The sequence below is a fragment of the Penaeus vannamei genome, chromosome 1, assembly GCF_042767895.1.
Source record: "Penaeus vannamei isolate JL-2024 chromosome 1, ASM4276789v1, whole genome shotgun sequence".
Taxonomy (NCBI): Eukaryota; Metazoa; Arthropoda; class Malacostraca; order Decapoda; family Penaeidae; genus Penaeus; species Penaeus vannamei.
In genome coordinates, this window is record NC_091549.1 from 1,352,416 (window position 1) to 1,367,415 (window position 15,000).

General features: G+C 31.7%; 2 protein-coding genes and 1 long non-coding RNA gene across 3 annotated transcripts in view; 1 reads left to right on the forward strand and 2 right to left on the reverse strand.

The window, feature by feature from the left end:
- Positions 1-794, reverse strand: part of LOC113821367 (uncharacterized) — a 1,449-nt gene extending 655 nt beyond the window's left edge. The window contains exons 1-2 of the mRNA XM_070126831.1: positions 660-794; positions 1-314 (exon numbers count right to left, since the gene is read on the reverse strand). The exon at positions 1-314 is cut by the window's left edge and continues 655 nt beyond it. Coding sequence (XP_069982932.1) covers positions 1-9 — 9 coding nt within the window. The 5' untranslated portion in view covers positions 10-314; positions 660-794. The remainder of the gene's footprint in view (positions 315-659) is intronic.
- Positions 1-11,091, forward strand: part of LOC138863149 (uncharacterized) — a 17,319-nt gene extending 6,228 nt beyond the window's left edge. Inside the window, exon 2 of the long non-coding RNA XR_011398812.1 lies at positions 10,974-11,091. This is a non-coding gene — a long non-coding RNA (uncharacterized lncRNA). The remainder of the gene's footprint in view (positions 1-10,973) is intronic.
- Positions 5,630-15,000, reverse strand: part of LOC113821366 (mothers against decapentaplegic homolog 3) — a 228,924-nt gene continuing 219,553 nt past the window's right edge. The window contains exon 7 of the mRNA XM_070126774.1: positions 5,630-11,118. Within this exon, the coding sequence (XP_069982875.1) occupies positions 10,995-11,118 (124 nt within the window). The 3' untranslated portion in view covers positions 5,630-10,994. The remainder of the gene's footprint in view (positions 11,119-15,000) is intronic.

A 15,000-nucleotide genomic window follows, 5' to 3' on the forward strand; every position in this document is an offset into this window, starting at 1 on the left:
CTCTGTCATCTTCCCAACACCACTCACGTCAGCAAAGTGAGTGTCAGATTATTTGTGGAGTTAAATATGCCGCAGAAACACGGCTTCCCACGCCCCACCGGCTGAACGAGGGCCCTCCACTTGTTCCTCAAAGCAGTCGGTCACTCAGCGCTTGGAAGAGACAGGGCGAGCAAGGCGTAGACTCCTTAATTTCCTCAGTAATTGTTTTTGTTAATAACAGATGTGTTATTTCTATTTTTTTTCGTCTCTAGCCTTTTAAGTTTAAAAGTCCCAACCACAGTTCACCAGCTGATGTACCATAACAAACAAGGAGTCTGTAAATAAAAAAAACTATATGAAAGTTTAAAAAAAATATGTGTTATGCGAGTTACATAGATGTGTGAAAAACTGTCAAATAAAGACGACATAACTTGAATTCCACTTTTAACGTAACTGACATTTAAATCACACGTGAAGAGTTCTCAGAGAATAACGAGTAATGGGGGAAATCGCCAGATATTTGAAATTCCTTTTCGAAATTACGATCCAGTATGCACTTTTATTGGGGTGTCAGCACCTCAACATGTTGGGTAGACGATAGGAAAGTAATAACACAACAATTCGTTTGCTTGAGTGAGTTTACCTACAAGATTTAAGTGAAAAATGTCCATAAAACTAACCTTGTCTGTTTGTATCCGAAGCGAAATGTAGTTGCCAACGTGCCTTTTATGAGGCGATATAATCAGCTGGTCTATGAATGAATGCGCATGGGAAATAACTACCATAATACCTAAATGCTTACAAGATAATGGTAAGCTAACTATCGATATTTCAACAATATTAACAGAACTAAAAAAATAATACTAAGGGAAGTACCATTTGAATTAAAACGAAGATAATATATTTCCATTGTAACCGATGTGAGAGTGAAATTGTTCCGCTTGTTATATTCAGTTCCGATCCAAAAGGAAGAGCAGAGCCGAGGTTCTAAAAGGCATGAATGAAAATACTGACATTAGAATAACAAGGTGTGATAATTACCACTCTTTGTAGTAATAAAACGTATAGCTTTGTCTGTTCTCATTTTCTTCGTCCCATCATCTCCTGTACGGTCTGAGACGCTGTCGGGTCTGTGGCATTTTTTTTTTTTACGTTGATGCCCTCTTAGATACCAGAATTATCATATTGATGATATCAGAAATGATGATTATGATATAAAAAATGATGATTATGATGGTAAGAATGGTGATGGAAATAATTATTAATTATAATGATTATTTGTACAATTATAATTACAATAATGGAAAAGAATCATATCTTGTTATGATTATGATTATCATGTATTATTGTAATTCATTAATGCTATTATTGTTATTGTTTATTATCATCATCATTATTTACCATACATTATGATTCATTTTTTGTCGATGTTACTGTTATTGTAATTATTATTGTTATTGTCATTGTTCCTTTAATCATCATTAATACAACAACAGTGCTCGGTAGTAAACATTATCAATAACAGTAATTTAAATAATATTAGTACTGATAGTGGAAGTAATAATTGTAGTAGAAATAATGGTCGTAGTATTAGCAGTAGTGGTAGTGGTAGTAGTAATAGTAGTTGATAGTGGTAGTAGTAATAGTAGTTGATAGTGGTAGTAGTAATAGTAGTGGTAGTGGCGGTAATGGTGATCACAAAACGACTGCTGATCTGAAATTGTCAGCGCCATCGTCTTGCTACAGAATTTAAAATCTCTGTGTATATATAATACATCCGTACATTGCTGTATATGAAGATTTTGAATTGATTTATTTGCAGAATTTATATTAATCAGTCAATATAGACTTGATTTTTCGTGTCACTTAAGATGCTGACCAAGGTATGTAGATCTTGATATTGACAACGTAAGCGGGATAGGCCTACCTTCCGCCGTCCCTCCGAGGATCCAAATAGATGGCTTTTCGGTGCACATATTTTCATAGTTGAATTTTAGTCATATTTATAAATATATTGAAAAAAACTTTGAATGGTGGTGGTGATTTATTGTTTTTATTGTTGTTATTGTTATCATCATCGTTATTATGTAGTTTAAAAAAAATGTAGTTTCGACTCCACACAGTAAACCATTTTTTAATAGAAGATTTTTTCGTTGATTGTGAGTGACGCCATTGCAGTTTGAAGAAGAGATGAGCAGTTCATCCCAAATATGCTAATTCCTTTTCGTAATACTGTCTGTTAAGGGGTACTTGTAATGTTTATGTTCAGAACTGGAGTTAGGAAGAATTTGATCCTTTTTTTTTTTTACTTATTCTCAGTTATTTTTCACCACCAGAAATAAAGTAGTCAATTTTATCATTGCCATTAAAGCTCATTAAGGCCCTACCACACTAGCATTTTTTTCTTTCTTTCTTTTTTGCATTTCCGTATGAACTTCAGTCCAAAAGTCGAGAACACATGTAAACAAACATGGCGGCATCTAAATGAAGCAAAATTCTAGGTGCTCTGAATCCTCTGTGTACAAACGTGTGTGTGTGTGTGTGTGTGTGTGTGTGTGTGTGTGTGTGTGTGTGTGTGTGTGTGTGTGTGTGTGTGTGTGTGTGTTTATGTATGTATATATGTATGTAGGTAGGTAGGTATACATATATGTATATAAGTATACATGTGTGTATGCATATAGGTATACATATGTGTATGCATATAGGTATACATGTGTATGCATATAGGTATACATGTGTATGTATATAGGTATACATGTGTATGTATATAGGTATACATGTGTGTATGCATTTAGGTATACATGTGTGTATGCAGATAGGTATACATGTGTGTATGCATATAGGTATACATGTGTGTATGCATATAGGTATACATGTGTGTATGCATATAGGTATACATGTGCATGCATATAGGTATACATGTTCATGCATATAGGTATACATGTGTATGCATATAGGTATACATGTGTGTATATATATAGGTATACATGTGTGTATATATATAGGTATACATGTGTGTATGCATTTAGGTATACATGTGTGTATGCATATAGGTATACATGTGTGTATGCATATAGGTATACATGTGTGTATGCATATAGGTATACATGTGTGTATATAGGCATACATGTATTTATATATATGTATATATGTATGTATGTATGTAGGTATATAGGCATACATGTATGTATGTATATAGGCATACATGTATGTATGTATATAGGCATACATGTATGTATGTATATAGGCATACATGTATGTATGTATATAGGCATACATGTATGTATGTATATAGGCATACATGTATGTATGTATATAGGTATACATGTATGTATGTATATAGGCATACATGTATGTATGTATATAGGTATACATGTATGTGTGTATATAGACATACATGTATTTATATATATGTATACATGTATGTATATATGTATGTATATAGGCATACATGTATGTATGTATATAGGTATACATGTATGTGTGTATATAGGTATACATGTATGTGTGTATATATGCATACATGTATTTATGTATATGTATACATGTATGTATATAGGCATACATGTATGTATGTATATAGGCATACATGTATGTATGCATATAGGCATACACCTATGTATGTATGTATATAGGCATACATACATACGCACACACACACACACATATATATATATATATATATATATATATATATATATATATATAGGCATATATACATATATGCCTATGTATATAGGCATACATACATACATGCCTATGTATATAGGCATACATACATATATGCCTATGTATATAGGCATACATACATATATGCCTATGTATATAGACATACATACATATATGCCTATGTATATAGGCATACATACATATATGCCTATGTATATAGGCATACATACATATATGCCTATGTATATAGGCATACATACATATATGCCTATGTATATAGGCATACATACATATATGCCTATGTATATAGGCATACATACATATATGCCTATGTATATAGGCATACATACATATATGCCTATGTATATAGGCATACATACATATATGCCTATGTATATAGGCATACATACATATATGCCTATGTATATAGGCATACATACATATATGCCTATGTATATATGTATATTTCTGTGTATGTTTGTATATATTTTTATATTATGAATGTATGTATATATGTACATATGTAGCAGGTATGTGTGTATATGTGTACGTATATGTATTTAAATGTATGTGTATATGTAGAAAATGTAAATATATTACCTATTGATATGTATGTGTATGTATATATCTATGTAAGCATGTATAATTATGTATGAATGTATGTATATTGTGCGTATAGATATTTTTATGTGTATATTTGTATGTAGATAAGTATATATGTATGCATTTATGTTTATATGAATGTACATTTGTATATAGGAATATAAATTTTAATATGCATATAGGAATGTACATGTGTCGATATGTATGTATTTATGAATAAATTTCTGTATGTTGTATGTATACAGTTTATTTAATTATATCATATAGATATGTGTGTTTGTGTATACATATGCATGTAAGTATTAATATATGTATGTACATAATGCATGAATGTATTATGTATTATGTATATATATATATATATATATATATATATATATATATATATATATATATATATATATATATTTGTATATAGTTTTGTATATGTTTGTATGTCCATATGTATATAATGTATGGTTGCTTCATGTATGTATATTTGTATCTCTGTAGGTATGTATATATATTTGTATGCATATACGTATGTGTAAATGTATGTATTTATGTAGATATATATGTATATATGTATGCAGCATGTATGTATATGTATATATTTGTGTGTGTCCACACGTGTGAGTAATTTATGTATGTATGCAAATGTGTATTTGTTTTATTACAGACTAGTTTATTTAAACATCCAGAGTTAATCCCATATTAATTTTGTTTTGATTGATTTTTTTATATGCCAAAATAGTGGTTGGTTTTCATGTACAGCTTAATCATTTTAATACTTTATCATATTTTCTTTGTTATTCCAGTACTGATTTTCGTATAATTTCAACAGTGAGTATTATGAATCAATATAAATTCTTGGTTGGTCCAGACCTCCGTAACAATTTGACCTTTTGTGTATAAATCATTTATGTAATAATTCTGCTCAACATCCATCTCATCTCAGCAGGTAATAGGATTTAATTTGCATTTGCATTTTTGGGAAATTCCTTATGGTTTGTGAATGTTTGGGCATTTTACTTTATTATTAACTGAGGAATGTATCAATGAATAGAACACTACATATTACATGAACAGAATAGTTGGCAAGGGAACCAACCCTTTGCGGACTGTGAAGTGATACATTATTTACTTTTAAAATTGATATGGCACAGGTCATATGCCCCGTAACATATTTTTGACTTTGTGCTGTTTATAGCTTTACACAAAGGAGCTTAATCTCTTAGGTGCAGGTCATGAACACTCAAAACTTTTGATTCTAAAGTTAATCAGAAGTACAATTTTAAATTTAAAAAGAAAGTAATTAGGGGGATGTAAAAGTAAGCAAATAAATGATTTTTTTCTTTTTTTTTCTTTTAGGACAGTAGGTGATAAAGGAAAGGTTGCATTTTGTACACATTTATTCATAGCCAATAATCCAAGTTTAAGATTCTTTCAAAATATGATCACTTAGGTTTAAAAAACAATACCACGAGTACAGCATTTTCCCTGAACACATACCGGCTATGGTGTATGTGTACCACTTGTTTTGGATACATTACTCAATTATTCTGAAAAGCAAATATTAAATAAATTCTGCCCAGCAAACCAATATTTTACCTTTTGAATATACCAGAATTCCATAATTGTCAGTGAGAAGAGAGAGAGAAAAAAAATTAACTTTCCATCTTTTGGGATGTTTATTTCCTTCATACTAACATCTGCAGCAAGATGAAGAGAAAGATCAATATTGTATCATGTCACAAGAACAAAACAAAACAATGTACAGTTGATATTAGCAAATTGTTCTAGTCACAAGCAAACTATTTCAAACATCCACTGGGAAATACTGATTCACTCAACTACTCAAGGATTTAAAACTCCATAACCAAGTCTGCCTCAAAAAAAAGTCATATTTTGCTGCATTTCATACACACAGTACTTTGCAGGTTCTTTATGAAAATCTGCAATATATATTATTTACATCTTGGTAATGGTATTCTTAAGACCTTGTCCAGACGAATTTTCACATTAATTAGAGTGGGGCTTGAATACTTCATAAACAGGTGCTCATAATTCTAACAAGACCGAGGAACACTATTTTGTATGACTTGTACTGAACATTTTTTTTTTTTTTATTTATCAATAAGCAATAACACTGTATTTACTTTTTATATAAAAATATTAAATAGATTTTGAACTAGCTTAGGCAGTAAGGAAATGAGTATACAATTTAAAGTGAGTCAAAACTCACAGGTTTCAGGGTTCAATTCAGATATAAAATACAGGTATAAAATATTTAAGATTGGTGATGATAATGAGGATATAAGTACAGAAGGCAGAAGGTAAGTTTACAATCCTATTACAACTTCATTTATGAACCTGAAAATTTCAAATTCCATTTAAAAGTAATACAACCAATTATTTGATATATACATATATTCTACAATGCTATTGCAGAATGACTTAGATGATTTTTTTTTTTTTTTTTGTCTGGATTATATAAACACACACACACACACACACACACACACACACACACACACACACACACACATATTGTTATATAAATGAGTGGGTGTGAATGTGTGTGCATTTGTATCTGTATGCGTTTGAGTGTGTATATGCATGTGTACATATGTGTATATATACATGTATGTATATGTATGTGTACATATGCATGTATGTATATGTATGTGTACATATGCATGTATGTATATGTATGTGTACATATGCATGTATGTATAAGTATGTGTACATATGTATGTATGTATAAGTATGTGTACATATGCATGTATGTCTATGTATGTGTACATATGCATGTATATACATGTGTACATGGTATGTGTATATGAAGTTATGAGTGTGAAAGTGTGTGTGAAGTGTATAAAAGGGAATGTCTGTGTGTTTACAAATAATTTCACTAATTATTTTCATTTTTAGATCCTGGATGGCTATAGTATGAGGATAAATTTGCGTATGCCAATGACCCTACCAGTGACAGAGTTTGGAAACAGCATAAAGCTTAACTGCATTTCTGACAAAGTGGCACACAGCAAGCCAGTGCTGACAGGGTAGATCATGATTGCTGTGACAGTTTGTTGTGGTACTCCTTTTTCCCCCCATATTTTTAAATATTTCATATCCTTACAACAAATACTGCTATGGAAACAGTACTGTAGTGAGAGCATTTAAGAAATTTAAATTTTCCCATTCACTTCTATGGAAGTTTTTCCTTCCTGCCAAGCTTAAAAAAAGAGAGAGAGAAAAGAAAATCAAAAGAAATCCCATTGATAACAAAAGGGTTAATGAACCGTAAAAACAACTAAAAATAAGGTTTGATTGTGAATATGGCATCTGAGCAAAGGAAAGCCAGATTACAAGGCCTTTGGCAGTCTACCTGTTAACTCTCCTAATGCATGACTGGACTCTCAAAGTGAGTGCTGGCTCCATTACTATCAAATCCAGAAATCGCAGACAGCACTCAAGAGCCTGAGATATCTCCTGTAACAAGAGTGAGAAAACGAATTATAAAACGCTAATACCAAGGGCCACGTAACCTTCTACAACCCTTTATGTGACTTGCTTCATCATGATTAACACAAAAGCTAGGTGATACACCATCACTGATGAATAATGACTATGACAATCATGGACATAATAATAATTATGGCAGCTGTATAATCTTATGGAGATGATGAATGAGATGCTCGTTGTGACTGGATTAAAAGGCAGATGGCAAAGGTCAGAGGATTTTGGCGGAGGTGGGATTTCTGGCCTCAGAAAAGGTAGCCATATTACAAATATATACCTTAATCTCCTATTTACTGTTTTGCAATATCTCATAAATTCAATAAAAGAGTACAGTACATTAAAAAAAAGGTGAACATGATAAAAATATTTAGTAATAGTACTAAAAAACTGTTGGTTATATCAAAGGTAATGGCCAGAGCTGAGAAATAATTGATTTTTCTTCAACTTACTCTTCGTACCTTCTGATAAATTTAATCTACAAATAAAATTAATGTGATCAGTAGGTTTGTCATGTATGCCCCTCTAGCTGCTGCCATGCTGGAAAGTCAAGTTTTGGGAAAAGTGCATGAAGCCATAATGACATGAGAGAAACGCTTATTTCCCCGAGGCCTTTGTCTCAGGCTCCTCTTTTTTGCAACCTTTTATTTGTATTTATTCCCTTAATCTCTTGTCATTTACTCATTCAATCATTATGTCTTGCTATTTTTTCTTTTATGTCTCTCCCTTTCACTCAATTACACTTTGCTTTTTTCATTCATTCATCTGTTTGTTTGACTTCCCTCCTCTTGTCAGTCTAATTTTCTGCCTCAAACTAATGGGAATCTATTCTAAAGTTGTTCTGCTTTACTTTACCCTCTACTAGTGCATATCAATTGTCTGAGAAATAAAATAGATCTGAGGCTATCAGGCTCAGCCAGCCCCTTCCTGTGATGTCATCAGGGCCTCTTGCATTCAGATTTAGTTCTAGGATTAGGCATACTTCAAAGGCGATTCCCATCGAAACTGTTAATCAAATTTAATTCAATTGTTAATGGGAATTACTAAATGATACTAAAGAATAAATATCGGCAAAATCAAAATAACACTGGCCATTTCCTTTAAAATAATTTACTTGAAAAAAGTACTACACATTTCATATTAATATTACATTTCATTCATAATCTGTTAAGATCTAAATATTTCTTCCATGCCAAAGATTAAAATAATGTGAACTATCAATAATTTTTACGACAAATTCTAAGAGCATGTTCATAATAAATAATGTGATATTTAATACCATTAGGTCACCATTTCTCATTATGTATCAAATTCCATAACAGGCCACCATTAGCCACTCCTATCTCATACTCGCACACTTTCTCACTCATACGTTTTTTTTGTTTTTTTGTTTTTTGTTTTTTTACTCTCACTCATTAAATTTCTCAAGCACATCTATTCTCACTCTCCATCTCTTGCCCTCAAAACCTTTGCAATCTTGGCCACAATACAGAAAGTTTACAATGCACTTTGTTAAATGATGAGGGTGAATGCCTTAACAAGGCAATTCTTAAAGTTCAGCATCATTACGTATGTACTGTATAACACATCTACACAATCTGACTAACTTCAAACTAGAAAATTCTTTTCAACAAATGCAAGCATCTGCCTCGATGCTCTTGCCATGTAATTTCCATTGTTTTTGACAACAATAATAAAAACAGAAAAACATGCCACCTCTCATAAAGCTATGTATGGCCACACGCTACCCTTAAAAGTAGCAGTTCCAGATTCAGAAAAAAAAAATCATACCCTACACTGTCTAGAAGTAATTTTCCTATACTGAGAGCATAAAACTTACATATATCGGAAACAATAGAAACATAATACTTGAGTACATTATGAGACTAACAATTTGTCTCATTGCAAAAGTGGTCATGTAAATCAAAAACCTTATATGCCACAGAAAATATTTATCATACACAATTTTTTTTATTTTATTTTTTTTTAGTTTTTTTTTTTTTGGAGGGGAGAAGAAAAAAAATAAAAATAAAGAATAAAAATAAAACATGCACACAAATGCACGCACACACGCACGCACCTGCTTTTCACTTCCCTCAAAAAAAATAAGCAAATTATTCTATATTTGCAGCACAGTAAGGCTGAAGGACAGGCTGGTCTAGCAACTTCAGTTAGTGGGAAGAGAATATCAATACTTCTACAACCATAAGCAGTGCGTGCGCAGGACTTACATATTTCTTACCACACATTAATTTCATTAGGTATAGTTTCTAATCAGTCAATCCACAATGCTGTATAGGAAAAGACAGATATGGAGGAAAAAAAGACCCCCTTTTCTTTTCCCTAATTTTAATAATTTCCCTGCAAAATATAAAATATAATAAGCAAAGGACATAGTGGATTGATTGAACAGATTTTTTTTTTTTTTTTCTTTTTAAGAAATTTCTTGCACAGCTGTCAAGCAGTTTCTGAAGTTTATAATACCCAATTGTGGATAAGGCTCACAAGAGACGAGACCAAGTTCTTGATGTGATAATGAAATGTACATGTTTGGATACAAAAATTACACTTCATGCCAACTAAAACTCCCCCAAAAGCTGGCTGTCTTTCCAGAGTTTCTTCCTTCACAGCATCAGTCTGCAGAAAGCACATGCACTTCACACTGTTCCTGAGTTCAATGGCAGACAATGTGACAAATTCAAATAAATTTTGAGCTTGCATTTCTTTTCTTTTCTTTACTAGAAATAAAACAAAAAATATAAAAAATATATAATCAAATTAAAAATTTTAATGAGGCTTAATTTATGTCTGTCCTTCCAGATGAATAGCCATCTCTCAAGCTTAAAGACATATAGATACACTTAGAGAGAAAAATATCCAGTATAAGATTTAGTTACTCTTAAAACCAGTGTATTTAACAGAACTGGTAAAAATAATAGGTGGGCACTACTATCAGATGATATGATCACTGGAAAGTTGTACTACACTTTGCCTTCAACCTTTCTGCAACATTATTATCCAGGAGTAAATACAACATATATTGAAATAAAAAAAGAAGAAAGCATTGCACTTGCAGTTTTCCCTTCCATTTTGAAAGTAATCTCAATTTCTTAAAAGCTTGTGCAACACTCAATCTTGGGTTATGGAGCCTTGACCGAATTTTAACCCAACGTTTTGTAGATTCTTGGAAGCCTCTAACAAATGAGATATTCTTGTTGCAGGTCTCTGGTGGCCCTCTCTACTCACGACATGGAGGAGCAGGGGTGGCAAGGGGAACCCATTTGTGTCAACACACGGTCCAGCCACTGCAAAGGCCCATTGAGGTGCAGCTCTATCCAACAGGGTGTTGAGGTCACTGTCTGCCGTCTGGAATGGAAAAGGAACGAAGTCAACAACATAACCAATTTCAATCAGGCTTCTTTGAAGCTATTTTCTAGCCTTGTTTTTCACCTTGTCACTTTACTGTATGTCAAATCTACTTTAAGTTGGATATCAAAGATCCAAACCAACATTTATTATATGAACTACAGTGTGAATAATATAGACCTATCTGCTTGTGCATATGCATGAAGATGAGTGTGCTTGATTTGTTAAAGTGGAAAAAATAATAATAATGATAAAATATATATATATATATATATATATATATATATATATATATATATATATATATATATATATATATATATATATATATATATATATATATTCATTCATTCATAGGATTCCATTTATCAGTGTTTCATTTATAAGTACAAATACTGTTAGCTCAATCAAATATATAAACAGCTTGTTTAATACCATATTTAAAATGATTATCAATATTTAAAGAGAGAGAGAGAGATAGAAAATCATTTATATTGAATATAGAACATTATACTTCACAAAAAATTAAATAAAAGAATCTTCTTCATTGATCAAACCAAGTAAAATTAACCTATGATCTATCAATACTGCTTCTCCACACCACCAACAAGTACAAATTTACAAATATATTTCAAAACACTATGAATGTACTCGGGTAACTGTCCTGAGCCCTTATGGATTCCGTTTGTATACCCAGAAAGGAAGGCCAAAGGTCGTAACTCAAGCTATTGGCTTCTGATGATAGCAATGTATTCATTTACTAAAATTTCAAGTAGTATCAAAACCTATTTTCCCCTGTACTATTAAACATAATTTATCAAATTTATTCACTGACATCATTTTTTGGGGGTTATGATCACAAAGGTACAGCATGCATGCGCAACAAAGTAAACAAGACTTTAGTACGTATTCCAGATTATGAGGCCATATTCTTGTTTATATAATCACTGCCAATCAACATTTAAAATTTTTACACCACACTTTTACTCCTTCACTTTCAGAACTTTTTTATTTTAAGGTCCTATAAATAACCATAACCTAATAATATCTAGATGAATTTCATTTCTTTAGTCCTTTTATTTTCTCATATGTATAAGTATAAAACTTCTTGTTTATATAGATATAGATATATAATTTCATCAATCTCTTATTACTTTTTTTTTTTTTTAACCATGTTGGAGTTTTAACAAATTTTAGAATACTTTTAGACAATTTAAAACCATCAGGCATTATTCTTGGATATTTACTTGTGATTTGCTTTTGTTTCTTTCATTTAACCATTGCCAATGATGCAATTGATAAAAACAATAACAAGAAGAATTACAATAGCAAAAAAACGTGCCTCCTCACCTTACCTCACATCAAGGCTTCAAAGAGCTTCCACTTTTCCCTTTGCACTTGTCTCTTCTTTCCAGACATTTAAAGCTTTTGAGGAAATTCTCTAGATTTCCTTATTTCTGTTCTTCACAGCCAATACTCCTTTATCCCATTTCTCAAATGCTCCCAATATGTTCCTTAGCAAATCGAATGCCCTTTTTTATGTCCCAAACTTTTTCCATTCATTTTCTATTTCATGTCCTTTTGGGTTTAAAGTCTCATTCACATGTTTCTTTTAATATAATCTTGGCATATTTCCATCAGACATTTTCTTGTGTTAGTTAGCTAATTCTTTACAACATTTTTCTACTGATATATATATATATATATATATATATATATATATATATATATATATATATATATATATATATATATATATATATATATATACACACTTTTTTCACTCTGTAAATGAGTTATGTACTTGACATGCTATTTCTCTGGTTCCTAATAAAACAAAGAAGTTCTACATTTCTACCCCTGACCTCTTTTGGTTCCCTTTCCATCCTAATGAAAATACTTCTATCAAATGTCCAATTACATTCACTCACACATAACAGCTGCACATCAATACTATGAAAAACAAGCATATCCAAACATCTCTTCTTAACCCTAGACTGCAAACAGCATGATCCTGAAGGTTCCAAGCTACATAAGATTCCCACTAAAAGAAAAATTAGCCACATTAAACATGCACTTTGTTCATTCTTTATCAATTTTCAACATAAAAAATAATCCTACAAAAATGAAACTCATTTTCCAAAGGCCGTGGAATTCTAGCCAGATACACCAAGAGTCCCAGAGCAATCTCCGGCTGCCTAATAATGCTTAGCAAACTTCTGAGATGATCACAGACTATTAACCGAGATAGCTAGCAAAAAAAAAATCCAGGATCTGGCAAAGAAAACACTAAGTGGGGCTCATGTAATTCCCTTGTTAGCTTGCCTTAGCCTGGCCAACATGGAATAATCCCAGAGTCTGGTCCCATAGTCAGATAGTCCTGACACTGGGATAGCATGTACAGCTAAGCGAAAAAATATTGTTAGAAAATCATGCTAAACATTCTGAGAAATGCTACAATACTTTTTGAAATATAGTTGTTAATGCAATGAAACTGTTGGTACCCCTGATCTTACAACCATTTATGGGTATGTGTGGCTTGTCTGAATATTGCAAAGCATATTCCATACCTTATGGTAATAAAATCATTTCACAATGAATCTATATGAAATCCGGAACGACTATTTAAGCCATGAATTAGAACGAGACAAAACTGAAACCCAAAATACCAACCCTTCCATAAAATAAGGTTCTGTTCGATATAGAATGTATCATCAGCCTCCTTATTAAGATAATTATCTGTATAGCTGTATATACATACCATGTTAGTTCATTAATTCTGTTTATAATATAGATGGCTCTAGAAGTGCTTAGTCAAGAAGGAGTTTATCACGTCCTATCAAATCTCATTGGATTACACTTTCCCTTGATTTCCAGAAAACCTTGTTCTATTTTCTATTAGTATTGCTCCTAACATTAGAATAAGCAATGTCAATGATAATAATTATAATGACTGTAATAATGATAAACAGAATGGGAAAATTAGGTGAGGTCATTTGAATCTATTAACGGACTTCTTGGTAACCAAGTGCTTATTGCGCTGTCTATGTTTAAACAAAATTCACAAAACAAGACTACAACGGACAGTACATGTAACCAGTGCAAGTCTATTCACAAAATATTTTCCAATTTAAGTGAAGTGTTCTTTGCTCAATAACTTGCTTTAAGCCTAAATATACTATCAACTTCATAATTTGTATTGCAATGATCATTAGTAATACAGTAAGACAAACTGAAGTAAACTGAATACCTACATTATGGAAAATAACACAAAGATATTCAAAACAAAGTCCTTTGTATCTGTGGAGTCAACCAGTCATATATTGAAAGAAACAAACAAAAAATCAAAAGTGTAATCTATGTAAATTAAATTATGCTTAACCGTATCCTGCTGTAGTCTCCTGTCATATGACAGACCCCAAGGCCTTTCCAGCCCTTGACAATGAATATAATTTTTTTTTTCTTCCTATATATACCTACAATTTCAATACTGTTTTATTTGCTGTATTTTTCCCTGAGATCAGTGAATGAAAGCAATCTGTAACTGTTGAGAGAAAGTAACTGTTATGCTGTTGTGCTCTATGGAATAGACATGTGATGTTTGCCTATAATGAACATACAAACAATACTGTATAACAATTATTTACAGAAATTCAATATTATTTTACTTATCATAAATCACATACAGGTAACATGAGGTAAATAATGTGCACAGAATATATGCAAATACTATATCCCTTCATACATGGGCCTTGAACATCCAAGTATTGGTATCAATTCTGGGCTAGGAGGTCCTGGAACTAAAACTCAATGGATACCACATGCCAACTATATTTTGAACAAAGGCTAAACTCCAGTAGTCTCTATTTCCAAACTCAACCA